This window comes from Arxiozyma heterogenica (assembly GCF_036370985.1).
Source record: "Arxiozyma heterogenica strain weizmannii chromosome Unknown scaffold_5, whole genome shotgun sequence".
Taxonomy (NCBI): domain Eukaryota; kingdom Fungi; phylum Ascomycota; class Saccharomycetes; order Saccharomycetales; family Saccharomycetaceae; genus Arxiozyma; species Arxiozyma heterogenica.
This window is the reverse complement of record NW_027042658.1, coordinates 749,406-766,994: the sequence shown is the minus strand read 5'-3', so window position 1 is coordinate 766,994 and position 17,589 is coordinate 749,406. Positions and strand designations below refer to the sequence as shown.

Genomic DNA, 17,589 nt, shown 5'->3' with positions numbered 1-17,589 from the left:
CTCTATGGTATCATGAAATTCTTTATTGGTCTTGTTCCTCTTCTTAGTCACGATCAAACTACAGTATAACTATCTATAAATACAATGAACCAGCAGATACAATATCTCTATGAATTAATTTCAAAATAGTTTCCATTTTTTCTTTCAATGCTGAATTACCTATAGTATTAGCCACTTCTATCAATTCCTTGACCAATTCCTCTAATCTCTTAAACATTCTAATTAAAGAACCTTCATAAACATCAGTCATTTTACATATCTGTGTAAATGTAGCACCCCTACACCATTCATATACCACTTCCATCAATTCATGTCTGAAACTTTCAACATAATCCTTCTCCACTATTTCAATTTTAGAATCCTTCATTAGTTTAGCTATCTTAGAAGCAAGTTCTCTTAAATTCTTCAAAGGTTCAGATAATTCAGGTTTCAATCTTGGTGATTCTTTACAACGTTCTTGGAATGCAAAACACGATAGTAAAGCAGCAGCTTGTTCTGGCTTCAATTCACTGAAATTACCATTAAAGATTAATTCAGTTAATAACAGTTCGTCACCACTTGAAATCTCACAGGCTACTCTACCTTTTAATTCAATAATATCATTTGGTGTACAGAACCCAAGACGACGCAAAACTCTCTTTCTACGACGTAAGTCATCCAATTGTATAACTGATTGGGATTCACTAATTTTATGTCTTAATTGCTTCATATCGTTTTCAATAGCATGCTTTCTACTATAGTTATTATATAATTCACCTAATTTAACTGAATCATGTAATGGATTTGAAAATAATTTATCTTCTAACACCTTAATCTTTCTTAACAACTTTTGGAAATCGTCATCATCAATTTTCATATTTTTAACAGGGTCAATTAATGGAATACCATCCGGGAATCTACGTTTGACTTCATTTAATGATTTACCAACTACAGCAGCCTGACCTGAAGCCCTAATATCTTTAGGCATAAATAATCTTAAGTTACCAACGCTACGAATTGACTCTAATGTAATTGGTATAATGACAGACATCGATTTTTCACCGTCTTTTGCAGCACGAATGCCCTCTGGGAACACTGGATTAAATGGTTTTAATAAATTGATTGGTGCATCGATATACATAGAATTAACCACAACATTAACGATATATGATTCATGATCTGTGTATTCAACCAATAGGTTACGTTTATTAACTCTTTTAACAAAATCAACAACAGCACCCCATCCATAATTTTCTTTACCATCAATAATAACTTCAATCAATCTACCTGGCTGCAAGAAACTCAATAAATTAGCTGGATGTGTGATGATATGACGAACATCTTCATTGTAACTATCCAATCTTTGTCTTAATTCATAATAATCTTTCACGTTCTCTTCATCTTCAATATGAATTGAGGCAGCTTCATTGCCTAATTCAATCAATTTTTTTTCCATAACAGGTACGGAAATCACATTTTGGAATTGATAAAAGGAATTTTCTAACATAAATTCAGGCGATATACCTTCAACTCTCATCAAATTCAAAATCATGTTATAACCTAAATGAAATGCTGAATCCAAACGATCTGCTTGACCTTTTACCATACCTTTGGCAACTTGAGGTTCCATCTTTTCATCTATCATCATAATGACAATACCACGATCATCTAACCCACGACGACCTGCACGACCAGACATTTGAATATATTCACCACCAGAAACCCAACGAAATTGTTGACCATCCCATTTTCTTACTGATGTGAAAACGACAGTCTTAGCAGGCATATTTAACCCAATAGAAAAAGTTTCAGTGGCAAATAAGACTTTTAAGAAACCTTCTTGGAACAAAATTTCAATCACTTCTTTTAGGATAGGTAATAAACCGGAGTGGTGAATACCAATACCTCTTCTCAATAATGGTAAAATGTGTTTTATTTGAGGTAATTCTCTATCAGTATCAGGTAGTAATGCAATGGCATTATTAAAAATTTTAGTTAACGCATCCTTTTCCTCCTCAGAATTAAAATCCAATTTTGACATCTTTAAAGCCAATTCTTCACAGTCACGTTTACTGAATGAGAAGATAATAACAGGATTATACTTCTTTTTCCAGATCATTTTTACAATTTTGTAAATATCACCTTTGGAATCACCCTTAGCAGCACCGCCTTTAAAAGTTTGGCCCTTTTTACCTCTAGAATTTGTGGAGTTTGGATCATCACCGATTTGATTACTAATTGATGCCATCGCTTTTTGGAAATTTTCTTCTCTAAAAGTACTTTTTTCATCAACAACCAAATAGATACCATCACCATGACTTGGGAATAAATAATGTTGTAAAGGTGTAGGACGGAAGTTAGTATAAACAATGTGGCATGGTTGAGCATGAATCTTACAAATCCATTCTGCAAATTCCATAGCATTTGGAATAGTAGCTGATAAGAATACATAACGTACTTTATCTGGTAATAGAATAATAGTTTCTTCCCAAACAACACCACGTTCTTTATCTCTCATATAATGGACTTCATCGAAAATTACCCATGCAACTTCTCTCATAACTTCACTACCTCTATACAACATACTTCTTAAAATTTCTGTTGTCATCACTAGACAACCTGCATCGGGATTAATCGTAATATCACCTGTCATCAAACCAACATCACCGAACTCAGCTAATAATTCTCTATATTTTTGATTGGATAATGCTTTAATTGGAGAGGTATAGATTACTCTTTGCTTATCTCTTAGAGATTGTGCAATAGCATATTCTGCAACAACAGTCTTACCAGCAGATGTATGAGCAGATACTAAAACTGATTCACCTCTATCAATACAAGAAATAGCTGTATCTTGAAATGGATCTAAAGTAAATGGGTAAGTTCTAGCCTCATTAACTCTTTTATGTTCACCTATAGGCTTATAATCATAATTGGGTGGTAATGCGACTTGATGACGGACTTGATGAGATAATTTCATTTTACCATCTTCCTCAGATGGTATGCTGGATGGCCCTGTTAAAGTTCCAGCAGCTTCTACTTCTCTAGAAGCCTCTTGTTCGAAAGAATCTGCTACTCTAGGAACTACAACTTCCTTAGATTTCACATCAGTTGTCTTACTTGGCTTAACCTTCTTATTTTCTTGAGTAGTTTTTTCGTCATCGGTGTGCAAACGTTTCTTGTTATTTTCATCTATGGATGTAGTGTCTTTATCTAACTCTTCTTCTACTGGAACTTCAACGTCTTCCAATTCTTCTGGAGAAATTGTTGGGTTCTCTTCAAAGACATCAAACAAGTTGTCATCCATGATCAAATTAACTATTTTAGATATATCCTAGTCTACTGATTGAATAATACTTTTTCTATTCGACTGTTAACATGTAAAAATATCGAACTAGATCCTTGAACGATTTATAAATGTAACATTGACTCATCTATAATTTCCTATTCTTTTTATTCTTTATTTAAAACTTTTTCACTCTCATCGCAATGCCCATTCTGTAAAAGTATTTTTTCTTTTTTACAAAAACAAAAAGGAAAAGAAATTGAAACTCATCGAAAAAAGAAAAAAGTATGTCATAGAAGTCAATATAGGAATGCAGATGTAAAAAAAGTTCACGTCATACGTTTAACTGTGTCTGTTCAGAGGAATGCTCTTATTACATGTATATAAAATATAGAATACTATAGTGCATTATTATGAATATTTGTATTATTTATTTTTGTTTTTTCTCTGAGATAGTATGAATATATTAACATGTACACAGATGCAGAGTTATATTCTTCTCTGTAACATTATTTATAAGTATATAATATTATATATATATAATAATAATAAGAGGGTATCATCATGACAATATTTTAGTTTGATCAGTAAATTACTAAACTTCTTGTTTGCTTTCCATTTTTTTTCTAAAAAATATTGCTTTCATTTTATCAAGTGACCTTCATCATCAATAATATTCAAATTCTTCATTGTATTCCATTTTTCTCGGTCATATTCACTCATTACAATATCTGGATAAATATTTTCAGATCCTAAACTTGTCTGATTAGAAATTTTACGCTCTTCCAATGAATGTTCTATTGGAGGTGGTTGATGTATCTGTTCTTCCACAGTATCCGATATTGGGGCCATTTCAATAGCAACATTGTTGTGTTTATACAACATGGAACTAGCTGATCTGAGCATCTTCTCCACAGCGATCATGCTATGTCTTCTATCATTCTTCTTAGACTTACTTATATTGGAATGTACACTATCTACCAGATATCTGGACGCGCTACTATGATGTATGTGGGAAGCCATACTATGCGTTGGAATTACGGACACAGACTTACTTGGGAAATGTCTATTATTTTGTAAATTATGAATATATGTAAATTCTACACTTTGGTTTCTCGAGTGTCCATTTTCAGATTCTGTTTCGAATAACATGGTATCAGATATATTGGATAAAGAAAGCTTTTTACCAATTCTTTTAAATCTATGTTTATTAGGGGAAGAGTGGGTAGACATGTTATTAATATTGGGAGGGAAACTATATTGTAACAACTGACTTGGTGTCTTTGTATGAGTTGGTGTGCTAAATGAGAAATTTTGTGATCTCTGTTTATTCAAACTTAAATTGTTGATACCACTGCCAGTACCCCCGCTAATAATGGACACCAACGATTTGGTTGGAGAGTGTCTGAAACTAGACCTTGCAAATTCATGAGATATTCTTTCACTTGTAGAACTTAGGATATGTGTGACTGATTCTGTATCTTGTCGTAAACTATCTTCTAAAAGTTGACTTTGATCCTTGCTTGATCCCTCACCATCATTCAAATATTTGTCAAGTTCACTAATTGTGTCTGATATATTTCTATTATGTGTGGCTCTTTGTGTATTTTTATCTAAGTTTGAGATTGGTTGTTTATCTTTAATTTCAATTTCATAATTTTCATCTTCCACATCAATATTCGCTTTATTCTTGCTAGGAAATGTAAACTTTTGTTTACTTTCTAATAATGGTGACTCTGATATAGATTGCATCTTATCAATATTCATATTAAATTGAAATGGAGACATTAACGTAGAATTTTGAGTATTTTCACTTGCCTTTCTCATAAAATCAACTTTATTCTTTTCCCACATATCTAAACTAATATTTGGTGGATATTCAAATGGCTTTCTGTCCTTACTTGGTGTAATAAAATCTTGATCTGTTGTATAGCCTAAATCAGGAATCTGCGTTAAATCATTTAATTCGTTTAACACATTATCTTGTAGATCATTTATATTACATTTATCATCATTGGACATTTCGGGTATCAAAAAAGATGGTGCCCCAGAAGCTTGAGTGGGTAGAACAGAAGATTTATGACTATCGTTACAACTGCTTCCATACTTCTGTAAGCAAGGTGGAAGTAATGCATTGTTTATTCTTCCAATAGCCTGTCTCTCTTCGGTTAGTTTCGGTGATATATTTTGACGTTGTTCTCCATTTAAAATGTCCCCAGACACCTCAATAAACGATGTGTGTTGGTATGCACTTGGTGATGAATTGTACGGTTCATTATTACTTATGTTTGCAAGATTATTGCTATATGTCTTACCCTTCATTTGATTCATTATATCATTATTTGAGAGTGAAGCATGCTTGTTATTAACTCCATCATCTGAATTTGATGAGCTCAAAATATTAATAAAACTTTTATGTAAATCAGAGATAGTAGACAGTCTCGTCATGTATTTTGCATTTAATCCAATAGATTTCTTTTCTTGAGACCTTCTTCTTTGAGTTTGATTTTCTTTTTTTATTTTCATTGGATTTAATTGAAATTTCTTAGATGCTTTTAATTTTAACGCCTGAATCTTTTTTAATGATGATCTAGATGGCGATGATTTTCTAGAATTATACGAAGATATGGATAAAGATCTTAATTTTTTATTAAGATTAATATTTTTAAAGGTATGGCTATGCGAAATACCTAATTGATGTCGAATAACAGAGACATTTGATTCTGTTTCGCTTGTTTTACTGTTTAATCTTTCATTTTTTGCCCAATTTGTATACATGTTCATGCTATCAGAATTACTCTCCTTGTTACTGTTCGATACCATTTTTAAACCATTTGGATTACTTTCATCAAAAAGTATATTATTGTTATTTGCTCCCATTTGAATATGAAACATCTGGGGAGTTAAAGTTTGAGCAGAATCCTTTAATGGAACAAATTTATCACTTGGAACATATAACAAATCATCATTTTCTGTAACCTTACCAACTTTCTCAACATCATTATTTAAATTTTGCTTACTATCACTTTCGATTATCTCATTCTGAGGTTTTATCCAAATTCCTAAAAATAATCCATTAACTAGCATGAGAAATAATATAGATGATTCAAAAGCCAACATTAGCTGCCTATGAAGAGAGTCGGTAAAAAACCCTGAATTATTAATCCAATAATGAAAAAATTCAATAGCACTACCTACAATCATTAACTGTAATATACTGAAGAGTACCTTAATCAAATAATAGTAATGGCCCCATGGAAAAAATAATAGCAGTAATTGTAAAATAGTATGTACATAACACGAACAGACAATTATAATCAGAACAGCCTCTGTACCCTGATAAAGTGATAATAGAGACACTGCAATAGATCCGGTGAGTAAAGAGAGCAGCAAACTCCCTAAATAATATACTTCCTGCATGCAATCTTAACTGTAGGCTCTGCTATTTGCAAGTGACCTTTAACGTTAAACAGAAAAAAACAAAACAGAATGAAGTTATAAATATAAATATACCTTTGTGAAAAAAAATAGGTTTTAATAACACTCATACGCACCCTCAATGTTTCAATTCAAGACTCTTCTGACCACTCATGCTGTCTCTTTATCCTTTTCTTAATCTTTTATGTAAATCAAAACCAATTTTTCTTTTCACAACCAGATCCAATATTTACTATTTTCCTAAAATAGAAAAACGACAAATATGAACTCTTTAAATCAATTCCCCGTGTTTAACTTGCACAATGTGATATATTTGGCAACATAACTCTCTATTCGACTACGCATATGCATATGCCATATTTAATCCTATTTATTTTGATGTACTGTATCTGCATGCGTACGCTACATTTATCTATTAATATATATGTAAAAAAAAGAAAACAGTGCCAAACAACATTGTACTCATCTGGCAATAAACTTGGAATATAAAATGGCAGTAAATAAACATTCCAGACGAGTAATTACATAACAAGATATTAAATAAATCTTCATACTTACTTTATAACACAAAAATGTCAAAAGTAAAAAATATAATTGTAATTTGTTGATGGAGTATTCTATTCAGTACGATATAATGCAATTGGGATCTGTTTAAAATACCTTCTGTTATCTTCATCCACAATTACTAAACTTAAATAATTCTTAATATTGAAATAATTACAACTCATATCTGGTGTTAAATCATAACCACTTAAAAATAATCTAATAGGTATGGTCTCACCTCTCACTGGAGATCCATCCATAATTTCAAACCTGATAGCTGTTGTATCTAATATAAAAGTCGATGGTTTTAATCCTGATGTTTCTCTAGTTAACAAAGATAATTCCATGTGTCTTATTTTTAATCGTGTTAATAAGAAATATATCCTCCCCACAATGACCTCTTTTAGATTGTACTGTGATTTAGAAAACTCAAATTCCAAATGCAGACAATTCTCTATACCAATATCATGTCTAAATGGCTTATCAAGATCCTTGATATTTTTATTCCCATCAACTGGTGTTTCACCTTCTATACTTTTTATTGAAGTTAAATCATTGTACAAATATACCCAAAACTTTTTATTTTTAGTAATATCAGTAGATTTTCTCATTACAGTAACCTTCACATAGTAATTAACATCTACATTTCTTCCCCTATAAGATTCATATCGTTTAGTTAAGTCCTTAAAAGTAAACGGATAACTCTGTGTGTGCTGTATATCTCCAGCAGGACACAGATCATCACTAAGACAAAGAAACTGATCAACACTTTTCTTCTTTACACTATCAAATATGGAATTTGTTCCAAAGTTAGCATTCTTACCATTATTGCTAATTTTGACCATATCAATTGACCCAATAACAGAGACTTTTATGCCTAAATGTTCCATTCGCTTCCCCTCTTTTACTCTGATAGTCACTACACCACTGATTGTTTCACCATCTTTATAAAGAGGTAAATTATCCTTTAAAGTTTTAGCATTGGGACCTTGCCTAACTGGTACTTCCACATGTTTTCTGCTTTCTTCATCATCAAATGATATTTCAATATCTATTGGTGATTTGAAAAATAAACTCATTTTTATCTTGGTTATTTCTTTATATATTAACTTTTTACAGTATTTCCACTAGCAGAATATGCAGTGTTTTCCTAAACAATGAATTGCGAGGAAAGTACTTCTTACTCTAATATTTCTATTAAATACTCTGATACTTCAATATTTGTAGAGTAGAAGTGATATATCTGCGACGAACAAAAAATAAGACCTATACTTTGCCAATTTCACTGTTTTTTTGAAAAGAAAAAAAATGAAATATTACTATTAAGGAAACTTTACTGTCCTACATAAAAGTCACACTTTATTACGCCAGTAGATGAAAGTATATATAAAAAACCTTTTTAAATAAAATATGTTTAGCAATCATGCCGCAATATATGCTTGTATGTCTTATTTACAAGCTATATTGACATGTTATGGTTTACAACTTCTATATACATAAGTAACTATCTTTAAGTTTAACGGTCCTTATTTTTATCAATATTAATGGTGTCATAATCTTGTTTCAAAACGGACATATATTCAGTTACACGTTTGTCGGATTTTAAGGGTTGAACCCACTCACTATTCTTTTTTAGACCTTGTTTGACCCAATGGCTAGGCCAATCGTCTTCTTCTTCCACTCCAATGAGTAAATCAACTGGATCTTTGAAAGGTCTAATATTATCTTGATTAACTAAATGTGCAACTTGGGAACATACCTGCTCTGTGTAAAACCTTCTTTGATAAAATCTAATAATCCTCGTTGGAATAGTAGTAAAACCAGATAAGCTGGGTACAGGTATCATTAATACAGGTTGATGTAAAAATATTGGAACACCAGTGGCTGGATTTTTGATAACTGGTAATTGCATAACAACTTCTTCAGATAATGACACATTTGAATAGTTTTCTGGAGAAATAAATCGTGCCAACACTTTACTATCCTTACTATTGGATACATCTTCCTTTTTGTCATTATTATTTGAATTTTCGTCGAGTGTATTATTATCATCATCTTTTTGCTTGTTCATATTGGCATTTGATAATTCACTATTGTTATCGTTTGTTTGTTCATTAAGTGCATCTCTTATTTCATCTGCAGAAGGATCCTTCCTTTCTATATCTTCTGCAGTATCCTTTAGTGTAGAAATCTCTGGTTGTTCTAAAGGTCCCAATAATCCCTCATGCAATCCATTTATATATTCTTTATAAGAACCACGTCCTAAACAAATCACACCACCAGTTAAGGTAGGATCTATAGGCTCTGAATCTGTATGAATAATTTTGTCTATTTTAGGTCTTTTATAAAATACACCAATTAAATCCCTATAATCAAAATTTCTCTTATATTCTCTCCCATTTAATTCATCATTACCATGTGTAGCATTTAAAGAATCTTCAAAATCTGAAAGTTCCTTTTGATTTCTCAAGTTATTTTCTGATTGTTCCAATAAATATTCTTTTCTAATCTTTCTAATCTCATTAGCTACATATGTTCTAATTACCCCTTGTTTATCTTCCTCCACTATATCATAATCTAGCCCAGCAGAATATAAGACTGGCTTGATGTAACGTCTCCAAATTTTCAAAGATGTCTCTAAATAATCATTTGGTGGGGGTGAAATAAAGACAGTAATTTTTCTTGGAACTCTATTTGTCGCCATTTTCGCACAGGACTTGGATTCTACTGATTTACTGTATCGTTTTACTATTTGCTTTTGTTCATATTTATCATATACAACTCCAGAAATAGCAACTGTTAAAACAGACCAAAAAATCATCCAATTTCTCGAAGGTAATTTAATTCTTGATATACCCATGACCTTTAAAGCAGGATTGGTAAATCCTTTTCCTTGTGCTACTGGTTGTTTCTCTGTCATTACAATGTTTCAATATAAATAAAGGAAATCAACAACTAAGCAAAAATCTAGAAATACCTATAAAGAAATAACAACTTGATAATAATTTTAAAATTCAATTTAAATTGCTTGTATATCTATGTGTATATGTGTTTTTATAAGTTTGAAATAGTGAATATTCAGACTTATGAATTCACACACACACATATATATACATATACATAAATATGTATGTATAATCAAAACTAATATAATGAAAGAAACATTGTCGTACCATTATTATATCTTTTATGACCAATCTTACCACCAATTCTACAGTATGTAATTATAGACTTCAGTTGTCTTGCTTAGTAAAAAAAAAATTCATTCTTTCAAGAATAACAAAAATTTATATATATACAAAAAAAAAAGAAAAAAGAAGGACTATCTTACATCCAGAAAAAAGAAGTAAAAGCAAAACTTTTAATATAAGATACAATTCAAAGCCAGCAAGTAACGTCACTAAAATAATTATTCCTATTTAATAGTACAGGATTACTCGAGAGAAAAGATCATGTATTAAAGTATATAAAAGTTATTATATACGAATATGTACGGAGAGAAGATATGTTTTTTTCTTTTTTTTATCATTATCATCATCATTATTATTTGTTATCACATTCATCATTCCAATCAAGATTAAATCTCCCATCGGGTGCTACGTAATTATTAATTTTATGTATTACTTCTTGTGGAGTAGTAGCTACTTGTAAAATTATGCCATTTCTTTGACTAACGAATCCATTGTTAATTGACTCATGAAGGAAGTCCAGCAATTTATCATAATAGCCATCGATATTAAATAAAACGATAGGTTTGTTATGAATTCCTAATTGTGACCATGTGATACATTCCATAATCTCTTCTATTGTACCAAAACCACCCGGCATAGCCACAAAGGCATCACTTTCTTTAGCCATTAACCTTTTTCTAGTATGCATATCTGGAACAATAGTAGTCTTCCCATATTCTTTTGAAATCTTGGTAGTGCCAGAATGATCTTCTATTCTTGTTATTTCTGTTTTTGCAGAATGCCCATTACTACTATTCATGTTACTGTCATACTGTTTTGTATTTGAATCCTCATTTCTTTCTTTTGAAACTAAAGCATCTGGAATTATTCCATGAACTTTCCCGTCATTGTTCGGACCTATGGCAGCCCGAGCAACAGTACCCATCAAACCAGTAGTACCACCACCATAAACCAATTGCCAACCATTTTGGTAGAATAATTGTCCCAACTCCTTTGCCTTTTCTGTAAACACTCTGTTTGTACCAGAAGAAGACCCACAATATACACAAACACTTTTAATGCTCATTACCAACACCTGTAATGCTTTTTAATGTTAATACACAATAATGTAGGTAACACACCAAACTAGATTATGCAAATATAATGTGTAATATTTATATTTACCAGTCTTATTAATGTGTAACTACTATTCTAGATCCCTAGCAAGATGCAAGGAGCCGTTGGAACAATATTCTTTATAATTGCACAGTTATCTGCATACATTGCATTATATTCCATGTACGGTGCACCTATTTCATTTGTTCTCAGAGCCCTACTAGATCCATCGTACTCTGTCCTTGCCATCCCCATCCCTCTCCCTGTTTCCTGGCGCAATAGGAACAAATTCAGAGGGACAAGATTCGCAGAAAGAAAATATAGAAAAACAAAAAAAAAATGCAAAAAAAAATAACCTCACACACCCATACCTCCTCCGAAATCATTCTTTTTGATGACGTGTTTAACCTTGAGGGTTCTTTTCCTCTTTTTGCGTTTAGTTTAGTCTTACGATGTTCTTGGCTGAAAAAGCAGAGGGAGGAGGGAAGACGATGGGAGGATAAGTAGACAAGTAGGAGATGCATATAGAAATGACTAGATGTCCACAAAAATGTTTTATATATGTGAGAATGTTACACACAGTCATACCTAATCATACTCTATTATAGTAAATTATAGTAAATTATCATACACTCTGTTATAGACAAGGGAATTTAATAGATAAATTAAAATAACAGTCGTTAATTAAAAAATCTAAACTTATTTATACATTGAAGTGCATCAACATAGACACATTATAGAACATATTTACATATATATATGCAGATTTAGCTACTGCTTGACGAATTATTCATTCATCTACTTTATACACATATTTTCTTTCTTTCTGATAGTTAAGGAATGATTGTTCTTGATGCATAGTTTTTTCTGTGATAAAAAAAGAACTAAAATTCAACTACCAATTTAAATAACCACGTATAGAAACAACGACTGTGTTCTTATTTCATTTTATTTTATTTATGGCATAAGGCTTTTTTACGTATCAGATGTCAGATTCAATTAACTCAACTGGTAGCGGTGTGATTCATGGCCACATCCATAATTACGATAACTTAACATATATTCATGGACATGTCCATCATAAAACATATATAAATAATAACACATCTGATCACAATCTTCAACATGAACAACAAAATAAGCACATCAATAGCAGCAACAGTAATGATGATAGCAGTGCATTATTGACACATGATACAGGCCAGAATAATCTTCAATTGCATGAACACTGTAAACCTTTTGAATTTTTTGACTTTCATAATAATAACAATCGTAGTAGTAATAGCAGTAACTCTTATAATATTTATGATAATCATGATAATATAAGTGATTATGGAAATAATACTCCATTCAATTCAGTTTCGTTAGATTTACCGTTCACTTACCATCAAACTAATGATAATATTCGTATTAAGAGAAAATTTGAAGAATTAGATGATAACATTTTATCGAATACGGCTATTAAAAAACATCAAAATAAAAATACTAATAAGAGTAATAATGTCTGCAATAACAACAACAACAACAACAACCACAGTAATAATACTGTAAATGATACTGAATACGATTGTAATCCTAAAATATTCGAAATTTGTTGTGATATTGATCATCATAATAGTTCACCATCTGGTACTATTAAAAACAATGAAGATAATAAAAATATTCTTTATGATACTAATGGGACCTCTTTTAATAAAGATACCATAATGATACACACTTTAAAAAATGGTTCCTCATCTACCAATTCACATCTCATTAATAACAATAATACTAGTCACAATACTGTAAATATTTTTGATTTACAAAATAAGATTAAATATTTATCCGATCTAAATTGTACATTCGATTGTGTTTTTGACTGTGCTAATATGAATAAAGTAACGAATCACAATCATGATAACGTTGACACTAATAATAACAACAATAATAATACCAACAGTTTATCATCTGATTCATTCACTATAAATTCATTCGATAAATATTGTCAATTATGTTCGATAAATGAACCACATAAGCAACATAAATATGGCTCTAAACCTATGCAATCTCATGTTGCAATTATTCCTGCAAGTAATAGTAATAATAGTAATAGTAGTAGCAGTGGTAGTATTACTACTACGACCAAGAATAACGATATGTCAATCTTGCAAGACTTATGCAATATATCATCGTTGTATGAAGTTCCCTTTGCTCAACATATGAGTCATTACCATAATCATAACCATACTCATGATCAGGAAAGAATATTTAATCAACAGCCACAACCAGAACAACTACAAATACAAAATGAAACAAAGGACATAGATAATAAGGTTACAGAATATGATAATCTATCCAGTAACCATAGTAGTGCATCAAACCTTTTAGACCCTGTCATCAATTCCAGCTTATTAAATAAGACACCAAACACCAAATCTAACAACAATCACAATCATCATCATCATAAGATAAAGTTACATACACATGCACCGATGATCAATAATCACACTGTTCTTGATAATAAAACAAGACAAACTATATTAAACAATGCAATTAATTTCCATATTGATTCCAAGACAGACCCAGTAAAAGAAAAGAAGGAAGCAGAATATAGTTTGAACATGGATATGGCTTTCAATGAGCTAAACACGATTGATTTCAATTGGAATTATAAAAGAAATAGAGATAAAGATATGAAATGCCTTTGGGATGACTGTGATAATGAATATAAATTTGATAATTTGATAGACTTGCAGAAACATATGTTTGTTGATCATATACCTAATGATAACGATTATTCATGCCATTGGCAAGATTGCTTGTTTCATGGGAACGATGTATGTTCATTAGTCAATCATATTAATGATCAACATGGTATAAACTTTGGCATCAAAGTGAAAGAACCAACACATCCACCTATAAAGATGATTAAAGAGGAGAAAAAGGAAGGCAGAGTGATGTCAAATAATGTAAACACCACTAATGGATATGTATGCCAATGGGATAATTGTCAAATAAAATTTGATACCAAAAAAGAGTTAAATGAACATCTAGAAAAAGATCATATACCAAGAAGGAAACCCCAATATAAATGTAATTGGAACCAATGTAATAAGAATTTTAATCAAAGACAAAAATTACTAAGGCATATAAAAGTCCATACAGGCTACAAACCATATAAATGTGATGTATGTGATAAAACATTCGCAAATCAAGAAACATTGATACAACATAAAAGAATCCATTCAGGAGAAAAACCATATAAATGCGATATATGTGGTAAATGTTTTGGAGGATCATCATCATTAAAGATACACATTAGAACGCACACAGGAGAGAAACCATTAAAGTGTCATGTATGCGGTAAAAGATTTAATGAATCATCAAATTTGAATAAACATCTAAGGACACATTCAAAAGAATTCTGTTGTCAAAATTGTGGTAAAAGGTTTTCAACATTAAAATATTTAAAACAGCATGAATTATCCGGGAACTGTACAAAAACAAGGGTTTTGAATATATAAGATTATGAAAATAAAAAAAAAAGTTTATTTTTCTCTTCGTCTGTATAATTTTGTTCAAAAGGCTCTTATAGATTATATATTTTATCATACCAACTTGGAAGTTATATAGCCATACACTATTATTATGATACTGAAAAATAATAACTAAACAAAAGAAAAAAAATTACTGCAATTACGGACAGAGGATAACCAAGGAAAAACCTTTTATTTTAATCGAGTCGAGCAAATAAAAATAAGCTCTCTTGTTTTATGGTGTGGCGTGTCTTTTGATTCTGAAAGAAGTTCGAAAAGGACAAAAGAAACACTGGCCGGAGATAAATGGAAATGACGCAAAATAAAACTCCACATTCCTAAAAAGAAAGAGAAAAATATACATAAAAAAAAAAAAAACTAACAAACAAACAAAAAAGCGGGGAAGCTGACAAATTAAAGGAAAATTCCGAAGGAACGCAGGCAAAACAACATATACACTGTGGTGCTGGGATGTTAGCCAGAAAAAACATCTGTGTGATCACATGTCATCAAGAAGGGAAAAGAAAAACAAAAAAAAAAAAACACAAAAAACAAAAAGCCAGATATGAAAATTCTTAAAAAACAGAGAGTGAGAAAGACAATAGAACAGGTGCATCACTAGAAATATATTCGTTTATTAACAGTTCATGATTTGGGAACATACCTATCATAACAAAATAGTCCATTACCCAGTGTAGACGTCACAACATTTTTCTGTATGACTACTGTTAAAGCAAGAAGATGCCCTCTACTTTGTTTTCTCTTTCTCTCTCTCTCTCTGTATTGAATCCAGTGATCACAATTTCAACAACTACATTTTAATCAACCTCCCCCACTTCTTGCGACATTCAATGAATATATGATTATATCTTGTTTCTTTTCTTTTTTGTTTTTCCTTTTCTTTTCTTTTCTTTTTTCATTTTTTTTTTTCACTTTCTCTCCCCCTTTTTTCTCTTACGGTTGAATATTTTTTTATGAATATGGCAAGCCTATAAAATATTAAGATATATATAACTCTCAAGACACAAAACTGAGTTTTGATTTATTTAGTAAGCAAGGTTGAGTCTTCCGTTCTCCTACATTTGTTACGCAGGACAGCTATTCTTAAATAACAGAGGGTCGAGAAACTACTTGTTGGTATTTCATATCAACACATACACACTTACACACACATATTATATATTTATATATCTATAAATACACTTGTATTTTTTAAAAGAAAAAAAAAAAAGAAAAGAAAATGCTAAGATCAATTACTCAGACTCATACTATTCCTCATTTAAATATTAGACAATTTTTAAGATTACAATCTACCTTCACTATTCCTACTATTCAAAAGGGTGTGATTTTTTATGAAAATGGTGGTCCATTGCATTATAAAGATATTCCTGTACCAAAACCAAAGCCAAATGAAATTTTAGTCAATGTTAAATATTCAGGTGTTTGTCATACTGATTTACACGCATGGAAGGGTGACTGGCCCTTACCTGTCAAATTACCATTAGTTGGTGGTCATGAGGGTGCTGGTGTTGTCGTAGCAAAGGGTGAAAATGTGACTAATTTTGAAATAGGTGATTTGGCTGGTATTAAATGGTTAAACGGCTCCTGTATGTCTTGTGAATTGTGTGAAGCCGGTTTTGAGTCTAACTGTGAACATGCTGATCTATCAGGTTATACACATGATGGTTCTTTCCAACAATACGCTACAGCTGATGCTGTTCAAGCTGCTAAGATCCCTAAGGGTACTGATTTAGCTAAAGTGGCTCCTGTTCTTTGTGCCGGTGTTACGGTTTACAAAGCACTTAAAGAAGCTAATGTTAGACCAGGCCAGTGGGTTTGTATCTCTGGTGCTGCTGGTGGGTTAGGTTCCTTGGCTGTTCAATATGCCAAATGTATGGGTTTAAGAGTCCTAGGTATTGATGGTGGTCCAGGTAAAAAAGAATTATTTGAATCACTTGGTGGTGAAGTCTTTATAGATTTTACTAAATATAAGACTCCAAAGGATATGGTCCATACAATCCAAGAAGCTACCCATGGTGGTCCACATGGTGTTATTAATGTATCTGTCTCAGATGCTGCTATTTCTTTATCTGCGGAATATGTAAGAGCTTGTGGTACAGTAGTTCTTGTTGGATTACCAGCCAACTCAGTAGTTAAATCAGATGTCTTTTCTCATGTGGTTAAATCCATTAACATTAAGGGTTCCTACGTTGGTAATAGAGCTGATACTAGAGAAGCCATAGATTTCTTCTCTCGTGGCTTAATTCAAGCCCCAATTAAAATTGTTGGATTATCCGAATTGCCAAAAGTTTATGAATTAATGGAAACTGGTAAAATCTTAGGTAGATACGTGGTAGACACATCTAGATAAGGATATGAAGGAGATATTCCTTTTTTTTTCTTGGTTTTCCATTCCCACTGCATATTTTTATTTTTGTGTATGTGTTTCGTTTTCATCATTTATTATATATTATTCAATTGTTTGTTCACTTATATTTTTATATAGAGATTATTAGGAGTTTTATAACATAGACTAGCGTAA

At 31.3% G+C, this 17,589-nt stretch overlaps 7 protein-coding genes across 7 annotated transcripts; 2 read left to right on the top strand and 5 right to left on the bottom strand.

The window, feature by feature from the left end:
* Positions 1-73: 73 nt before the first annotated feature.
* On the bottom strand, positions 74-3,286 carry MTR4 (ATP-dependent RNA helicase MTR4; the record flags this gene model as incomplete). The annotated part of the gene is made up of 1 exon (XM_064860664.1): positions 74-3,286. One exon carries the CDS (start codon positions 3,284-3,286, stop codon positions 74-76), a length of 3,213 nt encoding a protein of 1,070 aa, XP_064717681.1.
* Positions 3,287-3,907: 621 nt separating this feature from the next.
* On the bottom strand, positions 3,908-6,685 carry IRC8 (Irc8p; the record flags this gene model as incomplete). Its single annotated transcript, XM_064860663.1, has 1 exon — positions 3,908-6,685. The coding sequence occupies one exon, from the start codon at positions 6,683-6,685 to the stop codon at positions 3,908-3,910; it is 2,778 nt and encodes a 925-aa protein (XP_064717680.1).
* A 635-nt stretch (positions 6,686-7,320) lies between these two features.
* Positions 7,321-8,325, bottom strand: PEP8 (retromer subunit PEP8; the record flags this gene model as incomplete). Its single annotated transcript, XM_064860662.1, has 1 exon — positions 7,321-8,325. One exon carries the CDS (start codon positions 8,323-8,325, stop codon positions 7,321-7,323), a length of 1,005 nt encoding a protein of 334 aa, XP_064717679.1.
* Positions 8,326-8,762: 437 nt separating this feature from the next.
* Positions 8,763-10,166, bottom strand: TIM54 (Tim22-complex subunit TIM54; the record flags this gene model as incomplete). Its single annotated transcript, XM_064860661.1, has 1 exon — positions 8,763-10,166. One exon carries the CDS (start codon positions 10,164-10,166, stop codon positions 8,763-8,765), a length of 1,404 nt encoding a protein of 467 aa, XP_064717678.1.
* Positions 10,167-10,789: 623 nt separating this feature from the next.
* LOG1 (Log1p) lies at positions 10,790-11,503 on the bottom strand (the record flags this gene model as incomplete). Its single annotated transcript, XM_064860660.1, has 1 exon — positions 10,790-11,503. The coding sequence occupies one exon, from the start codon at positions 11,501-11,503 to the stop codon at positions 10,790-10,792; it is 714 nt and encodes a 237-aa protein (XP_064717677.1).
* A 1,015-nt stretch (positions 11,504-12,518) lies between these two features.
* On the top strand, positions 12,519-15,035 carry ZAP1 (Zap1p; the record flags this gene model as incomplete). The annotated part of the gene is made up of 1 exon (XM_064860659.1): positions 12,519-15,035. The coding sequence occupies one exon, from the start codon at positions 12,519-12,521 to the stop codon at positions 15,033-15,035; it is 2,517 nt and encodes an 838-aa protein (XP_064717676.1).
* A 1,252-nt stretch (positions 15,036-16,287) lies between these two features.
* On the top strand, positions 16,288-17,418 carry ADH3 (alcohol dehydrogenase ADH3; the record flags this gene model as incomplete). The annotated part of the gene is made up of 1 exon (XM_064860658.1): positions 16,288-17,418. One exon carries the CDS (start codon positions 16,288-16,290, stop codon positions 17,416-17,418), a length of 1,131 nt encoding a protein of 376 aa, XP_064717675.1.
* Between the last annotated feature and the right edge of the window lie 171 nt (positions 17,419-17,589).